General features: G+C 39.3%; 1 protein-coding gene across 4 annotated transcripts in view; it reads left to right on the forward strand.

Moving 5' to 3' along the window:
* The first annotated feature begins 421 nt into the window (after window positions 1-421).
* nudt14 (nudix (nucleoside diphosphate linked moiety X)-type motif 14) overlaps window positions 422-14,184 on the forward strand; it is a 63,196-nt gene continuing 49,433 nt past the window's right edge. For 3 of the 4 annotated variants that reach the window (XM_062034894.1, XM_062034895.1, XM_062034897.1), the window contains exon 1: window positions 642-851. In XM_062034894.1, coding sequence (XP_061890878.1) covers window positions 651-851 — 201 coding nt within the window. In that variant the 5' untranslated portion in view covers window positions 642-650. Of the gene's footprint in view, window positions 515-641; window positions 852-14,184 lie in introns of those variants that run through there. The other variant, XM_062034896.1, reaches the window with a different exon arrangement.

The following is a 14,184-nucleotide window of genomic DNA, read 5'->3' on the forward strand; positions in this document are numbered from 1 at the left end:
CAAGCGATACAACCAATAGTACGTTAATGTTAAATCTTACATGTGAAAAGTAATCCCCAGATTCCTATTTTCAACAGTCCGATCATTTGAGCAGGAAAACGCTGAACACCAGCCCGGCATCTTTGTTTTCTACCTGTCAACTGTCAGTTTAGGCTGCTCGCTGGCTCCGATCACCACTTCAAGATGGCGGCCCAATTTCTCGCGTCACAGCAGTCAAATTGATTCATTGAGACTTTTATTAGTAGATTGCACAGTACAGTACATATTCCGTACAATTGACCACTAAATGGTAAAACCCGAAATACGTTTTTCAACTTGTTTAAGTCGGGGTCCACATTAATCAATTCATGGTAAACTTATAATATGTATTTGGGAGACATTGCTTCGGTCTTATTTTACCGGAAGTGGATCTTGACTTTTGAAGCAACGAAATGCTGCACTGAATTTGTATAAACGGATTTTTTTTACACTTCTTTGCTACACACTGGATTTCAACAAACGGAATTTTTAAACAGTAAATTCGCTCACAATTTTGTATTCAATGAAATTGTCGGCAAATTCAAAGGCAAACAATTTAGTTACATAAATCAAGTGCCCCCCAAAAGCTTTCCTAATAGGAACAAAATGTTTTGTTCCCAACATGTGCGGTGATGACAGCCGTGTGTGTTTTGTCCTCTGCAGGCTTCCGTAGGATTCCTTTGCTGTCAGTGTTCCGCGGTGACAGACCGACATCGCCGAGCCACACAACCCAAGCCCCCCTGCACTCAACTATGGAGGAGATCAGCAACATTGAAGTGGTTCCCTGCACAGACTCCGACTACCTAAAGCCCTTCAGGCTGCACTACAACCAGGTGAGCAGTTTGTGTGACAAACCTTGACAAAAACCCCAAAAAGATGCTCGCTGGATGCTGCGGGTTAGCCCAACCCCCCTTTCTCTTTCCACTTTGTGAGCTAGCACAACATGAAGGCTACGTTGACCTTAAACACAAACCCCGACAGCGACAATTGACATTTGTGAACAATAATAATGAACAATAATGCGTGTTCTCGCTTACAGTAAACTCTGCTTTGACACTGCTGTTGGTGTGAAACCTGGCAGCTAATGTACAGCTTGAGGCTAACATGCTAACGTTAGCCTGCTACAGATGTTTCAGCAGCACTCTTAATATACCTCATTTTCCTCGTCCAACACAATTAAAGCTCCTTTTTAGGTTTGACAAGTTTAATAACAGCCCAAATAACACTTGTTGATATTTGTTATTGATGGCAGCTTGTCCTCAATATAGGGCTGGGCGATATGGCCTTTTATTAATATCTCGATATTTTTAGGCCATGTCACGATACACGATATATATCTCGATATTTTGCCTTAGCCTTGAATGAACACTTGATGCATATAATCACAGCAGTATGATGATCTATGTGTCTACATTAAAACATTCTTGTTCATACTGCATTAATATATGCTCATTTTAAACTTTCATGCAGAGAGGGAAATCACAACTAAGTCAATTTAACAAAACTGTATTTATTAAACAGTTATTAAGCAGCGGCACAAACATTCATGTCATTTCCAAAACAGAAAGTGCAAGATTGTCAGAGACATTTTAAAACAAGCTATGAGTGCACTTTTGTGCATGATGTCACTAAGATGACATATCAAAACAACACTAAATTAAAGTGCACTTTTTGTACAGAACGCCACTACAATACCGTGTTTTTCGGACTATAAGTCGCAGTTTTTTTCATAGTTTGGCCAGGGGTGCGACTTATACTCAGGAGCGACTTATGTGTGAAATTATTAACACATTACTGTAAAATATCAACTAATAATATTTAGCTCATTCACGTAAGAGACTAGACTTATAAGATTTCATGGGATTTAGCGATTAGGAGTGACAGATTGTTTGGTAAACGTATAGCATGTTCTATATGTTATAGTTATTTGAATGACTCTTACCATAATATGTTACGTTAACATACCAGGCACGTTCTCAGTTGGTTATTTATGCGTCATATAACGTACACTTATTCAGCCTGTTGTTCACTATTCTTTATTTATTTTAAATTGCCTTTCAAATGTCTATTCTTGGTGTTGGGTTTTATCAAATAAATTTCCCCAAAAAATGCGACTTCTACTCAAGTTCGACTTGTATATATTTTTTTCCTTCTTTATTATGCATTTTCGGCCGTTGCGACTTATACTCTGGAGCGACTTATAGTCCGAAAAATACGGTAGTTTAAAACAAATAAAGTGCACTTTTGTGCATGATGTCACTAAGATGACATATCAAACACTATATTAAAGTGCACTTTCTGTACAGAACGCCACTACAATAGTTTAAAACAAATAAAGTGCCTTTACGTGCATGATGTCACACAAGATATTTCAATAAGTGTCAAATAAAAATGAGCTGCATAATAGCAAATCAAATAGTGTATGTCCTTCACTATGTGGCTATCTCCTTCTCTTGTTGACTATTTTTTTCATACGGTGTTGCTGTGGAAATAGTTGCTTGGGCATTTTGTTGGTGTGGGACCGAACGGAGATGTTGACATGCAGAGTTTCAAGCACTCCTTATTCTCTAGCGGGTGACTTTTCAAATGATGCTACATTAGCAGTGCTGCCTATTTTTGTAGCCCCATAATTGTTCAACATCTTACAGCTTGAAGCCAAACCACCGCCAGACGATGGACCCAGTGCTGTTTTTCTTGGGGATTAATCAGGGATGTCCGATAATGGCTTTTTGCCGATATCTGATATTCCGATATTGTCCAACTCTTTAATTACAGATACCGATATCAACCGATACCGATATCAATCGATACCAATATATACAGTCGTGGAATTAACACATTATTATGCCTTATTTGGACAACCAGGTATGGTGAAGATAAGATCCTTTTTTTTAAAATTAATAAAATAAGATACACTACCGTTCAAAAGTTTGGGGTCACATTGAAATGTCCTTATTTTTGAAGGAAAAGCACTGTACTTTTCAATGAAGATAACTTTAAACTAGTCTTAACTTTAAAGAAATACACTCTATACATTGCTAATGTGGTAAATGACTATTCTAGCTGCAAATGTCTGGTTTTTGGTGCAATATCTACATAGGTGTATAGAGGCCCATTTCCAGCAACTATCACTCCAGTGTTCTAATGGTACAATGTGTTTGCTCATTGGCTCAGAAGGCTAATTGATGATTAGAAAACCCTTGTGCAATCATGTTCACACATCTGAAAACAGTTTAGCTCGTTACAGAAGCTACAAAACTGACCTTCCTTTGAGCAGATTGAGTTTCTGGAGCATCACATTTGTGGGGTCAATTAAACGCTCAAAAAGGCCGGAAAAAGAGAACTTTCATCTGAAACTCGACAGTCTATTCTTGTTCTTAGAAATGAAGGCTATTCCACAAAATTGTTTGGGTGACACCAAACTTTTGAACGGTAGTGTAAATACATTAAAAAGAAATTCTTTAATAAAAAAGAAAGTAAAACAATATAAAAACAGTTACATAGAAACTAGTAATTAATGAAAATGAGTAAAATTAACTGTTAAAGGTTAGTACTATTAGTCGACCAGCAGCACGCACAATCATGTGTGCTTACGGACTGTATCCCTGCAGACTGTATTGATATATATTGATATATAATGTAGGAACCAGAATATTAATAACAGAAAGAAACAACCCTTTTGTGTGAATGAGTGTAAATGGGGGAGGGAGTTTTTTTGGGTTGGTGCACTAATTGTAAGTGTATCTTGTGTTTTTATGTTGATTTAATTAAAAAAAAAAAAAAAACGATACCGATATTAAAAAAACCGATACCGATAATTTCCGATATTACATTTTAAAGCAGTTATTGGCCAACATCTCTAGAATTAATTTTTCCTTAATTTGTCACCAGATTCGCACCTTCTCTCTCTCGTATTACCACTCGCACCGCACCGTTAGCATCACAGCTAACGTTACCAAGTCGCTACCTGTCTGCTCCGCGGGAGCGTGTGACGTTGCACACGTGACGTATGTAAGAAGGTGCGCTTGTTTTAAGTCTCTGTGAGAAGGAGAGACAGGAAAGAGTGAGAAACGCCTGAAGTGTAATGCCCGCAGCTAAAAGCAACTGTGTGAGAACGTATACTCCAATATCACGATATAGTCATTTTCTATATCGCACAGAGACAAACCCGTGATATATTGAGTATATCGATATATATTGCCCAGCCCTACCTCAACAGTATCAGTTGAAAGCAGGGGTGTCAAACTCATTTTAGATTGGGGGGGCCACATGGCAAATCTCCTCCCAAGTGGGCCAGACTGGTAAAATCACGGCACGATAACTTAAAAATAAAGACAACTTCAGGATATTTTCTTTGTTTAAAAATAGAACAAGCACATTCTGAAAATGTACAAATCGTAATGTTGTTTTTTTTGGTTTTTTTACAATTACATGTTGCGGTTAATAGTATTCTATCTTTATTTGTCATTATTTATACTTTCTGAATAAATGATGTGATAATGTTCATCAGCCAACTCATTGGTGTTAATTTTCAATCTATCAAGATAAGAAAATTATATCAAAATCAAATTACAGTATGTTATTTATGTAGTTTGATCTGATGTACTAACATCATTTGGTTTATTTTGTACATATGTAGCATCATCTACAAAGATACAAAGAATTGCTATTGCGACATCCAGTGGACACATTTAGAACAGCCGTTTCTTTCATTCAAACATTTCAGGTTAATTTTTATACTTAGCAAACTCATACCACGGGCCGGATAAAACATGTTCGCGGGCCTGATCTGGCCCTCGGGCCGTACGTTTGACACCCCTTGTTTAAAGTGTAAGTCATGGCTAACAACATTAATTATATTGTATGTGTCGAATAGAATGTCCTGCATGAGGTTTATATTGACTGAGCATAGTTTATGTGGATGATAAATCTTCGTACATATGTTTTTTTCCCAGCCCTTTCTCATTCATTTGAATATTAACACTATTACATAGAAACGTATACAGTAAACACTACATTGGACCCTTTATTATGTACACCTTGTTTTCTACCTTCGCCTGGCAGCTTTAATGCTAATGATCCGTGTCTGTACACAAGTGCCTCTTAATTCACTTTTTACACCTACTGGGGCTGGGCGATATGACTGAAAAACTGTATCTCGATATAAGTCAGGGGGGTCAAACTCATTTTAGATCGGGGGCCACATGGAGAAAAATCTACTCCCAAGTGGGCCGGACTGGTAAAATCACGGCACGATAACTTAAAAATAAAGACAACTTCAGATTGTTTTCTTTGTTTAAAAATAGAACAAGCACATTCTGAAAATGTACAAATCATAATGTTGTTGTTTTTTTTTTACACTTACATGTTGCGGTTAATAGTATTCTACATTTATTTGTCGTTGTTTATATTTTTTGAATAGTCAGTCAACTCATTGGTGTTAATTTTCAATGTATCAAGATAAGAAAATTATATCAAAATCAATTTACAGTATGCTATTTCTGTAGTAGCTTAGTGGTTAGAGTGTCCGCCCTGAGATCGATAGGTTGTGAGTTCAAACCCCGGCCGAGTTATACCAAAGACTATAAAAATGGGACCCATTACCTCCCTGCTTGGCACTCCGCATCAAGGGTTGGAATTGGGGGTTAAATCACCAAAAATTGATTCACGGGCGCTACCACCGCTGCTGCCCACTGCTCCCCTCACCTCCCAGGGGGTGAACAAGGGGATGGGCCAAATGCAGAGGACACATTTCACCATACCTAGTGTGTGTGACAATCATTGGTACTTTAACTTTAACTTAGTTTGGTGGCGACGTCCAGGGTGTACCCCGCCTTCCGCCCGAATGCAGCTGAGATAGGCTCCAGCACCCCCCGCGACCCCAAAAGGGAAAAGCGATAGAAAATGAATGGATGGATGGATGATCATTTTCCTCAACTGGGGACGGCGTGGCGGGGTTGGGAGAGTGGCTGTGCCAGCAACATGAGGGTTCCTGGCTCGATCCCCAGCTTCTACCAACTTAGTACGTTGTGTCCTTGAGCAAGACACTTCACCCTTGCTCCTGATGCAGACCTGGGCATTCTGCGGCCCGCGGGCCGCATCCGGCCCTTTGTACGTCCCTGTCCGGCCCGCGTGAGGCCAATTATAAATTACAAAATACATTTTAAAAAGTATCTATTTCGAGTGTGCAATACAACGGTGCTGCTTTTGTTTTGAAAAGCGTTATTTGTATTACTTCCGTGTGGACGTATGCTCGTGCGCGCAAATTTGGTTATCCCCGAGACGCTAAAAAGAGAAAAGTTGATGACGAATGGCGTGTTTTAAAAAAGACATGGACTGCCAAGTAAAGGTAAAGCCGTGTGCTTATTTGTGGTACACATGTTGCTGTGTTTAAAGAATATAGTGTAACGACCTGCTGAAGTAGATGTTGTCTTCTTGAGTTGCGTAAATGAGAAGTGAGGAGACGTGCGTGTGGAAGGAACGAGATATGTTGAGCTGTGTTAGTATAGCTTGCTCAATAAAAGTTTAAAAAGAGCGTCAGACTTGCTGTGCACTTCTTCTGGACGCTACAATTGGTGGCAGAAGTAACACTTTGCGCATACTGCACTGTTTGTGTGCTACGTCATCGGGAGGTACGTGCCACGTGAGGAGCTCGCCGCAAAGAGAGAGAGACACAGAGAGAGAGAGACACAGAGAGAGAGAGAGAGAGAGAGAGAGACAGCGTTTACAGGTGCAGCCACGCTGCTTGCCACGGGGGGAATTCCGCCCTCAATGAAGACTCCCAGGTTTGATGGCAAGGCGAACTGGGAGGCATTTCATCCCACTTGTGACATCAATTGTAGCGTCCAGAAGAAGTGCACACCAAGTCTGATGCCCTTTTTAAACTTTTATTGAGCAACCTATACTAACACAGCTCAACTTATCTCGTTCTTTCCAAAAGGAAAACCAATCCTCACTCCTCATTTCCGCAACAGCAACGCTTCTTCCTTCTTCGCCAATCACCTTACAGACGTGCTACGTTCACAACAAAGAGGATGCAGGATGAAGTGACAGAAATGGAAATTTTTGTATTGTAATATACATCAGGAAGTGTTGTGTAAGAAAGTGTTAAAAATAAAACCATCAAAAGCCATCTGCTTTTGTATAAAGATAAGTTAGGTTAAATGAAAATATTGTTATTATTATTATTATCTATCTTACGGTATATCAAAAATAATTTGTGCAAAATTTAATTGAAATATTGTCGGTGTGGCCCTCCAGCAGTGCTCGGGTTGCTCATGCGGCCCCCGGTAAAAAATAATTGCCCACCCCTGCCTTAAGGCCACAATAATTCATTAAGTTAGGAATGATGCGGACACGTTTGTTACTTCTGTAAGTAATTTGCAAGGATATTTCTTCATGTGTTTATATTGACAAATGTTGTCTTTTAGACTGCGGTATTGTTCAATTAAGGGCACTTAATACGTACTGTATGTCTAGCTTGTTTGCTATTGTGTGCTTAGCTGTTGTGCTAGCTCCCAGTAGCCGATAGCCTACCATGTTTCCCTTTAGTCAATTACTTCACTAAAACACAACACCAACCTTGTGTGTTTATAGGAGGACATTTAGATGTTAACTGGCTGTCTAGCTTTGCATACTTTATCAGAGATTTTAGATCCAAGCCGATATAATTCGATGCTTATTTGTTTTGCTAATATCGGATCAGGAGACACATATTTTGAAGGAGACCCTTTGCCTTCATTACAAGCTCAGTCACCATGGTGCTTATAGTTTTTTTTCACCATTTGGTGTTCACACCTGTGACAGGAGGTGGGGGTTCAGCTTATCAAGAGAATGGCGGAACAGCTAATATGGCAGATGGGCAACAAAGGAGATGATGATGGTGGACTCCCTCTCTTTCATCCTGGCCAAGTCCTTTCCAGATCAGGATAGGCTGTTCAGGGAGTCCCCACAAAGGCTTTTCAGCTACTTTCCCCCCAAAAAAACCCTTTTGTCGCACAGCACATCTGCAGCCTCGCGTTGCTCCCTCACAAGCTTATATACTCACGCTCTATAGTCCTAAGTGGTTCTCTCTCGTCATCATTATTGTTTATCGGTCTCCTCTCTATTAAAAAAAGGTGACTGTCTCCTGTTGACTCTGGGAAATGATACTCACCATTGTTGCCTCATTCAAGTTGCTACTTCATGCAGGCTAATCACCTTCATTTATTCATGATAATGATTTGAATTATTCAGCCTGTGTAGCTTACAGCCTGTGGCCCCTCAGCCCTTCAGTGAATACATCCATTATGATCTTAAAACACATTTTCTCTCTTGAACTATTGGTGGTCAGCCTTGACCTAAACTGCATCAAATAAAGTCACCTTAAAGCTGCCATAAAGGAAAACCACTACTGGCTGGCATATGCTACCAATAGTAGTTTAAAAGAACATACCAGTGTTTGGCGCTAGGAATTTTCAAAATCAAGTCATAAAAATGGGGTCCCACAGTACATTTTTGGGGTCCAACTTTTTTGTAACCTGAAGCCACTTTTCATTGAAGCTTCGCTTCTTGGGTTTATTGCTCGCCATGATGAAAACAATAACACGCGGGAGTTCTAATACCGGAAGTGCAGTATTTGTGATCGATAAAACTTTCGACGAATCAAAATTTAAAGAAGCTTACTTTGAAGTTGACCAATAATTAATAATAATTAACAATTTGACCTGGCTAATATAAACAAAACACCTGCGGAAAGCGATAATCGATAAAAATAAAAAAACAAGCAACCAAGCGATAAAAAAATATAAAAAATCTGTCCAGAGGACGTGCGGGTCTCTGGAAATTTGCGTCCTTTCTGATTACAATGTGTAAAAAGACACAAAAAGTGCGTTAACGCCAACACTGCATACTAAATTGTACGAACAATGTTTATCCATCCATCCGTTTTCTACCGCTTGTTTTTCACAATTACACATTAACCTGTATATAAATTGTCATTCGAGCCGTACACGATGACTGGCGTTCATGGCCTTCACAACTATGTTACACACGAACATGTCCTAAGTGCGTGCACATATACCAACCCAGTCTCAAAGAAGCAATCAACAATTTACTGTCATGCTGACGTTACCATAGGCTATATTATATGATAGCTAATTTTAGTAGCTAGTAGTGCACCAATAAATTACTGCGGTACTAATTAATTCAAACAGATGTTATACTGTCTTGGACCATATGAGCCGAGGCTCACACATAGCACTTACAAGTGGAAACAGTGTGGAGACAGAAGAAGGAGCATGGACGTATTTTGGCTTCAAAACTACTGATAAAGGTGAAGCTACAAACACCGAGCGGTGCTTTAAAACATGTTTTGGGCGATGTAGAAAATATTCGATGTGGCTTAGACTTAGACAAACTTTGATGATCCACAGGGGGAATTGTTATCACAGTAGCTCAGTTACAAAGGATAAAAAAGGATAATTGAACACTCACAAGGGCACAAAAAGAAGGCGAAAACAATAAGTAAAAAGTACACACCTTCTCATTCAATGCGTTTTCTTTATTTTTATTCTCTCGATGAGCTTCAACAGGTAGTCACCTGAAACGGTTTTCACTTCACAGGTGTGCTTGAAGCTCATCGAGAGAATGCCAAGAGTGTGCAAAGCAGTAATCAGAGCAAAGGGTGGCTATTTTGAAGAAACCAGAATATAAAACATGTTTTCAGTTATTTCACCTTTTTTTGTTAAGTACACAACTCCACATGTGTTCATTCATAGTTTTGTTGCCTTCAGTGACAATCTACAATGTAAATAGTCATGAAAATAAAGAAAACGCATTGAATGAGGAGAAGGTGTGTCCAAACTTTTGGCCTGTATTGTGTGAGTGTGTATGTATGTATGTATGTATATTTATATTTATATTTATATTTATATATATACACTACCGTTCAAAAGTTTGGGGTCACATTGAAATGTCCTTATTTTTGAAGGAAAAGCACTGTACTTTTCAATGAAGATAACTTTAAACTAGTCTTAACTTTAAAGAAATACACTCTAAACATTGCTAATGTGGTAAATTAAAGTTAAGTTAAAGTTAAAGTACCAATGATTGTCACACACACACTAGGTGTGGTGAAATTTGTCCTCTGCATTTGACCCATCCCCTTGATCACCCCCTGGGAGGTGAGGGGAGCAGTGGGCAGCAGCGTAGCCGCGCCCGGGAATGACTATTCTAGCTGCAAATGTCTGGTTTTTGGTGCAATATCTACATAGGTGTATAGAGGCCCATTTCCAGCAACTATCACTCCAGTGTTCTAATGGTACAATGTGTTTGCTCATTGGCTCAGAAGGCTAATTGATGATTAGAAAACCCTTGTGCAATCATGTTCACACATCTGAAAACAGTTTAGCTCGTTACAGAAGCTACAAAACTGACCTTCTTTTGAGCAGATTGAGTTTCTGGAGCATCACATTTGTGGGGTCAATTAAACGCTCAAAATGGCCAGAAAAAGAGAACTTTCATCTGAAACTCGACAGTCTATTCTTGTTCTTAGAAATGAAGGCTATTCCACAAAATTGTTTGCGTGACCCCAAACTTTTGAACGGTAGTGTGTATATATATAGTATATATATATACCGGTATGTATGTATGTATGTATGTATGTATATATATATATATATATATATATATATATATATATATATATATATATATATATATATATATATATATATATATATATATAAAATAAATATAACAATTACCATTTATAAATTATATACATTTTGTTCGACGATATCATTTTTATATCGTCATATCGGGATAATGCATGTTGATGTGGGGCAAAAAAATTAAAGTTTCCTCAATGTACTGCAAAGTCGTCGCTAGCTAGCGTTTAACGAGTCTCCACGGTGTTTTAGCTACTTCTAAATCACGAATCCTTGCCTCCATGGCGACAAATAAACGACAGTACGTTTTTTACAAGTAACATCCCTGCTGGATGAGGAATCTATCCCATCCATTTTCTACCGCTTGTCCCTATACAGTAGCTAAATATGCTCCACTACACACCACGGAAGGATACAATTGCTAACCACTTACAGCAGACTAGCGCTCCTGAATGTAAACAAATGGGTGTATCTATACAAATATCGACTGTAACGAAACCAAGCACAGGAGCGGTACATAGTTGATACTATAATGATTACAACTCATATTTGTAGTATCTCAAAATCCTGTGTCAGTTTTTTATTGTTTATAAACTCAGGAAATACATCCCCTGGACGCAGGAGGACTTAAGTATGACCGAATTATGACCAAAATATTGGTATTGGGATAACACCAGTAGCTAGGGAAGTAATGATATCAGTTCTTGGTATTGTTGAATGTAGTGCTATGCGATATGGACAAATATATATCATGATATAGGTAATTTTATATCCTGATCGCCATATAGTATTTTTTATTGAAATGATCCATATTCACACAAGAAAATAATGCAAATTTAACTTTTTTTTGTATAGAATCTTTATTTTATATAAAAAGGACAAGTAAAAGTTAAGAAATATTGTTCGTATCACCCTTCTTTTTAACAGTGTAGACCAGATCATGTTAAAGTTAAAGTGCCAATGATTGTCACACACACACTAAGTGTGGTGAAATTATTCTCTGCATTTGACCCATCACCCTTGATCAACCCCTGGGAGGTGAGGGGAGCAGTGGGCAGCAGCGGTGGCCGCGCCCGGGAATCATTTTGGTGATTTAACCCCCAATGTCTACTACGCACATGAATTTAGAGATGGAATCTGTAATTTTTTCGGTATCTGCAGTGCTGCTCGTCATAGACCAGGGCCTTTAACGTTGTCCAGGCCAAGGATGGAGAGAAGAACCGGGGACCCCCTACTTATATAATTTTGAAACTTTGGTTGTATTTTACGTTAGGGCTAGGCGATTATACGATTGTGATCGTTGATTGTGATTCATTTCAGTTCGATCAGGTCTTAGCATATATTACCTCAATCAAACAGTCTGTTATCAATCAAACAGTCTGTTACAATCTGTTAGAAGATACTGCAGTTGTCAACAGTAGAGAGGCAACAGTGTTCAGTATAATCCTGCACGGAACCATCTGCCTTTATTGAATAAAAAAAGAAAGTGATATTAATCGAGATCAGATGATATGAAAAAAATATACTTTTTGTGCCATATCGTCTTGCCCTATTTGACAAGAAAACTGGTACTTTGTTATTGTGCATAACTAAAGATATTCAAATGATAAGTGTTGTGCCACTAGTCGCCAGATGGCAACTAGCGCACTAATCACTAGCTGGCAACTACTGCGCTAAATACTAGCTGCAACTACCGCGCTAATAACTAGCTGGCAGCTATTACGTTAATAAGTAGCTGACATCTACCGCACCAAAAACTTGCTGGCAACTGGTGAGCTAATCGCCCCCTAGCAACTAGTGCGCTAATAAGTAGCTGACAATTAGTGCGCTTTTATGTAGCTAGCAAGTGGCGTGCTAATCACCAGCTGGCAGCTATGACGTCAACCGCCCGTTGGCAATTAGTGTGTTAATAACTAGCTGACAACTACCTCCTAATACCTAACTGGCAACTAGCGCGCTAATCCACTGCTGGCAACTAGTTTGTTAATAACTAGGTGACAACTACTGCGCTAATAACTAGCTGACAACTAGCACGCTAATAACTAGTTGGCAACTAACGCGCCAATCGTTGGCTGACAACTAGGATGTCAATCACAACCTAAGCCTTGATAATAATCTTTGTGATTACCAAAAGGTTTCATATCATTTGTCAATAATTATCATGTTAAACTGTAAGTAGGTTGGATACAGTTATTAAATGTGATTAAAGTCAAGAGTAAGATTACTATTCAGTGTTACTATTTGAGTGGGCCCTGGACCCTTCTGTAGTGGAAAAGTTTGGCCCCAAGGTCAAAAAGGTTCTAGATAGTTGTTGTTTTACATAATTTTAAATGTACCAGCTTGTAATTAACATATTTAGCATGAGATACTCTGCTCATAAGTTTTTAGTGAATACAATAAAAATTATTTTGCATGACTGTCAAATGATACCATAACATAATGCAACATTTTCCAATGCAATTTATGAAGTTGACGTAAAAGAAAGTATGTCTTTTTTACATAGAGTGTGTGATATGGATATAATAGTGTTGGAGGATATGGTTGTTACTTTGATACAGTGCGTGCTGGGGAAGCTGCTGATCCTGTGGATCCTCATCACAGGTCGGCTGTCGCAAAGTGTGCTTCTTTTGTTCCTTGAGGCGTCGCCGATCATTAGTGGAGCAGCTGTAAAGTGCGTGCGATGCTGGGAAGATCACAATCCAAGCAAAATCCTCCGAGCATATGTTTCGGAATCAAAGAGCACTATTGAATTTGAAGAACTGAGTTGATTTTGCTTTTTCCCCACTTTATGCAGCAGCTGCCAGCTTTGTAGTGTCGAGCGTGGCGAGCACAGTAGGTGCATGCGCCGGTCATCACACGTTAAGCACCTAAAAGATCAAGACGATACGCCCTGTCTCCACAATGGCCATTCAAACTGGAGTTTGATGCCCCAAAGCCAGGGGGACCACATTAATTTCAAGCCCCCCCCGTTAGTTTAGCACTGTGTCATAATCCACATCGAACATGACTCGGCGGCCCTCCTGAGCCATTGCACCTGCCCCACCCTCCTCTCAGCAAGAGGGTGTAGTAATGAGAGGAACCCCACCATCTGGGAGTGGTGACAAGATCCGAGAGAGAGAGAGAGAGAGAGAGAGAGAGAGAGAGAGAGAGAGAGAGAGAGAGAGAGAGAGAGAGAGAGAGAGAGAGAGAGAGAGAGAGAGAGAGAGAGAGAGAGAGAATGGCTTCATTCGAGTGTCATCTCTTCAGTACTCCAATTACAAATCCGTAGTGATGTTCTGCTGCGATTGTGCTAAATAACACTTTCTCTCGTAAGTGACATGACAGGTGGTGCTGGTGTTTATCTAAAATATCGAGCTATCCCTTCAATGCTTGTGCCTCCTATGGTAAAGTTCATGCAGTTCCGTTCGGTTTTGTTATGTGTAGTACACAATTTGCATCCTCATTTGATATCAACTGCACTTTTAAGATGTAAGATGTCTAGTAGCAAGTAGGGATGGGCGATATGGCTTAAACCAGG

This window comes from Entelurus aequoreus, linkage group LG23 (assembly GCF_033978785.1).
Source record: "Entelurus aequoreus isolate RoL-2023_Sb linkage group LG23, RoL_Eaeq_v1.1, whole genome shotgun sequence".
Lineage (NCBI taxonomy): Eukaryota > Metazoa > Chordata > Actinopteri > Syngnathiformes > Syngnathidae > Entelurus > Entelurus aequoreus.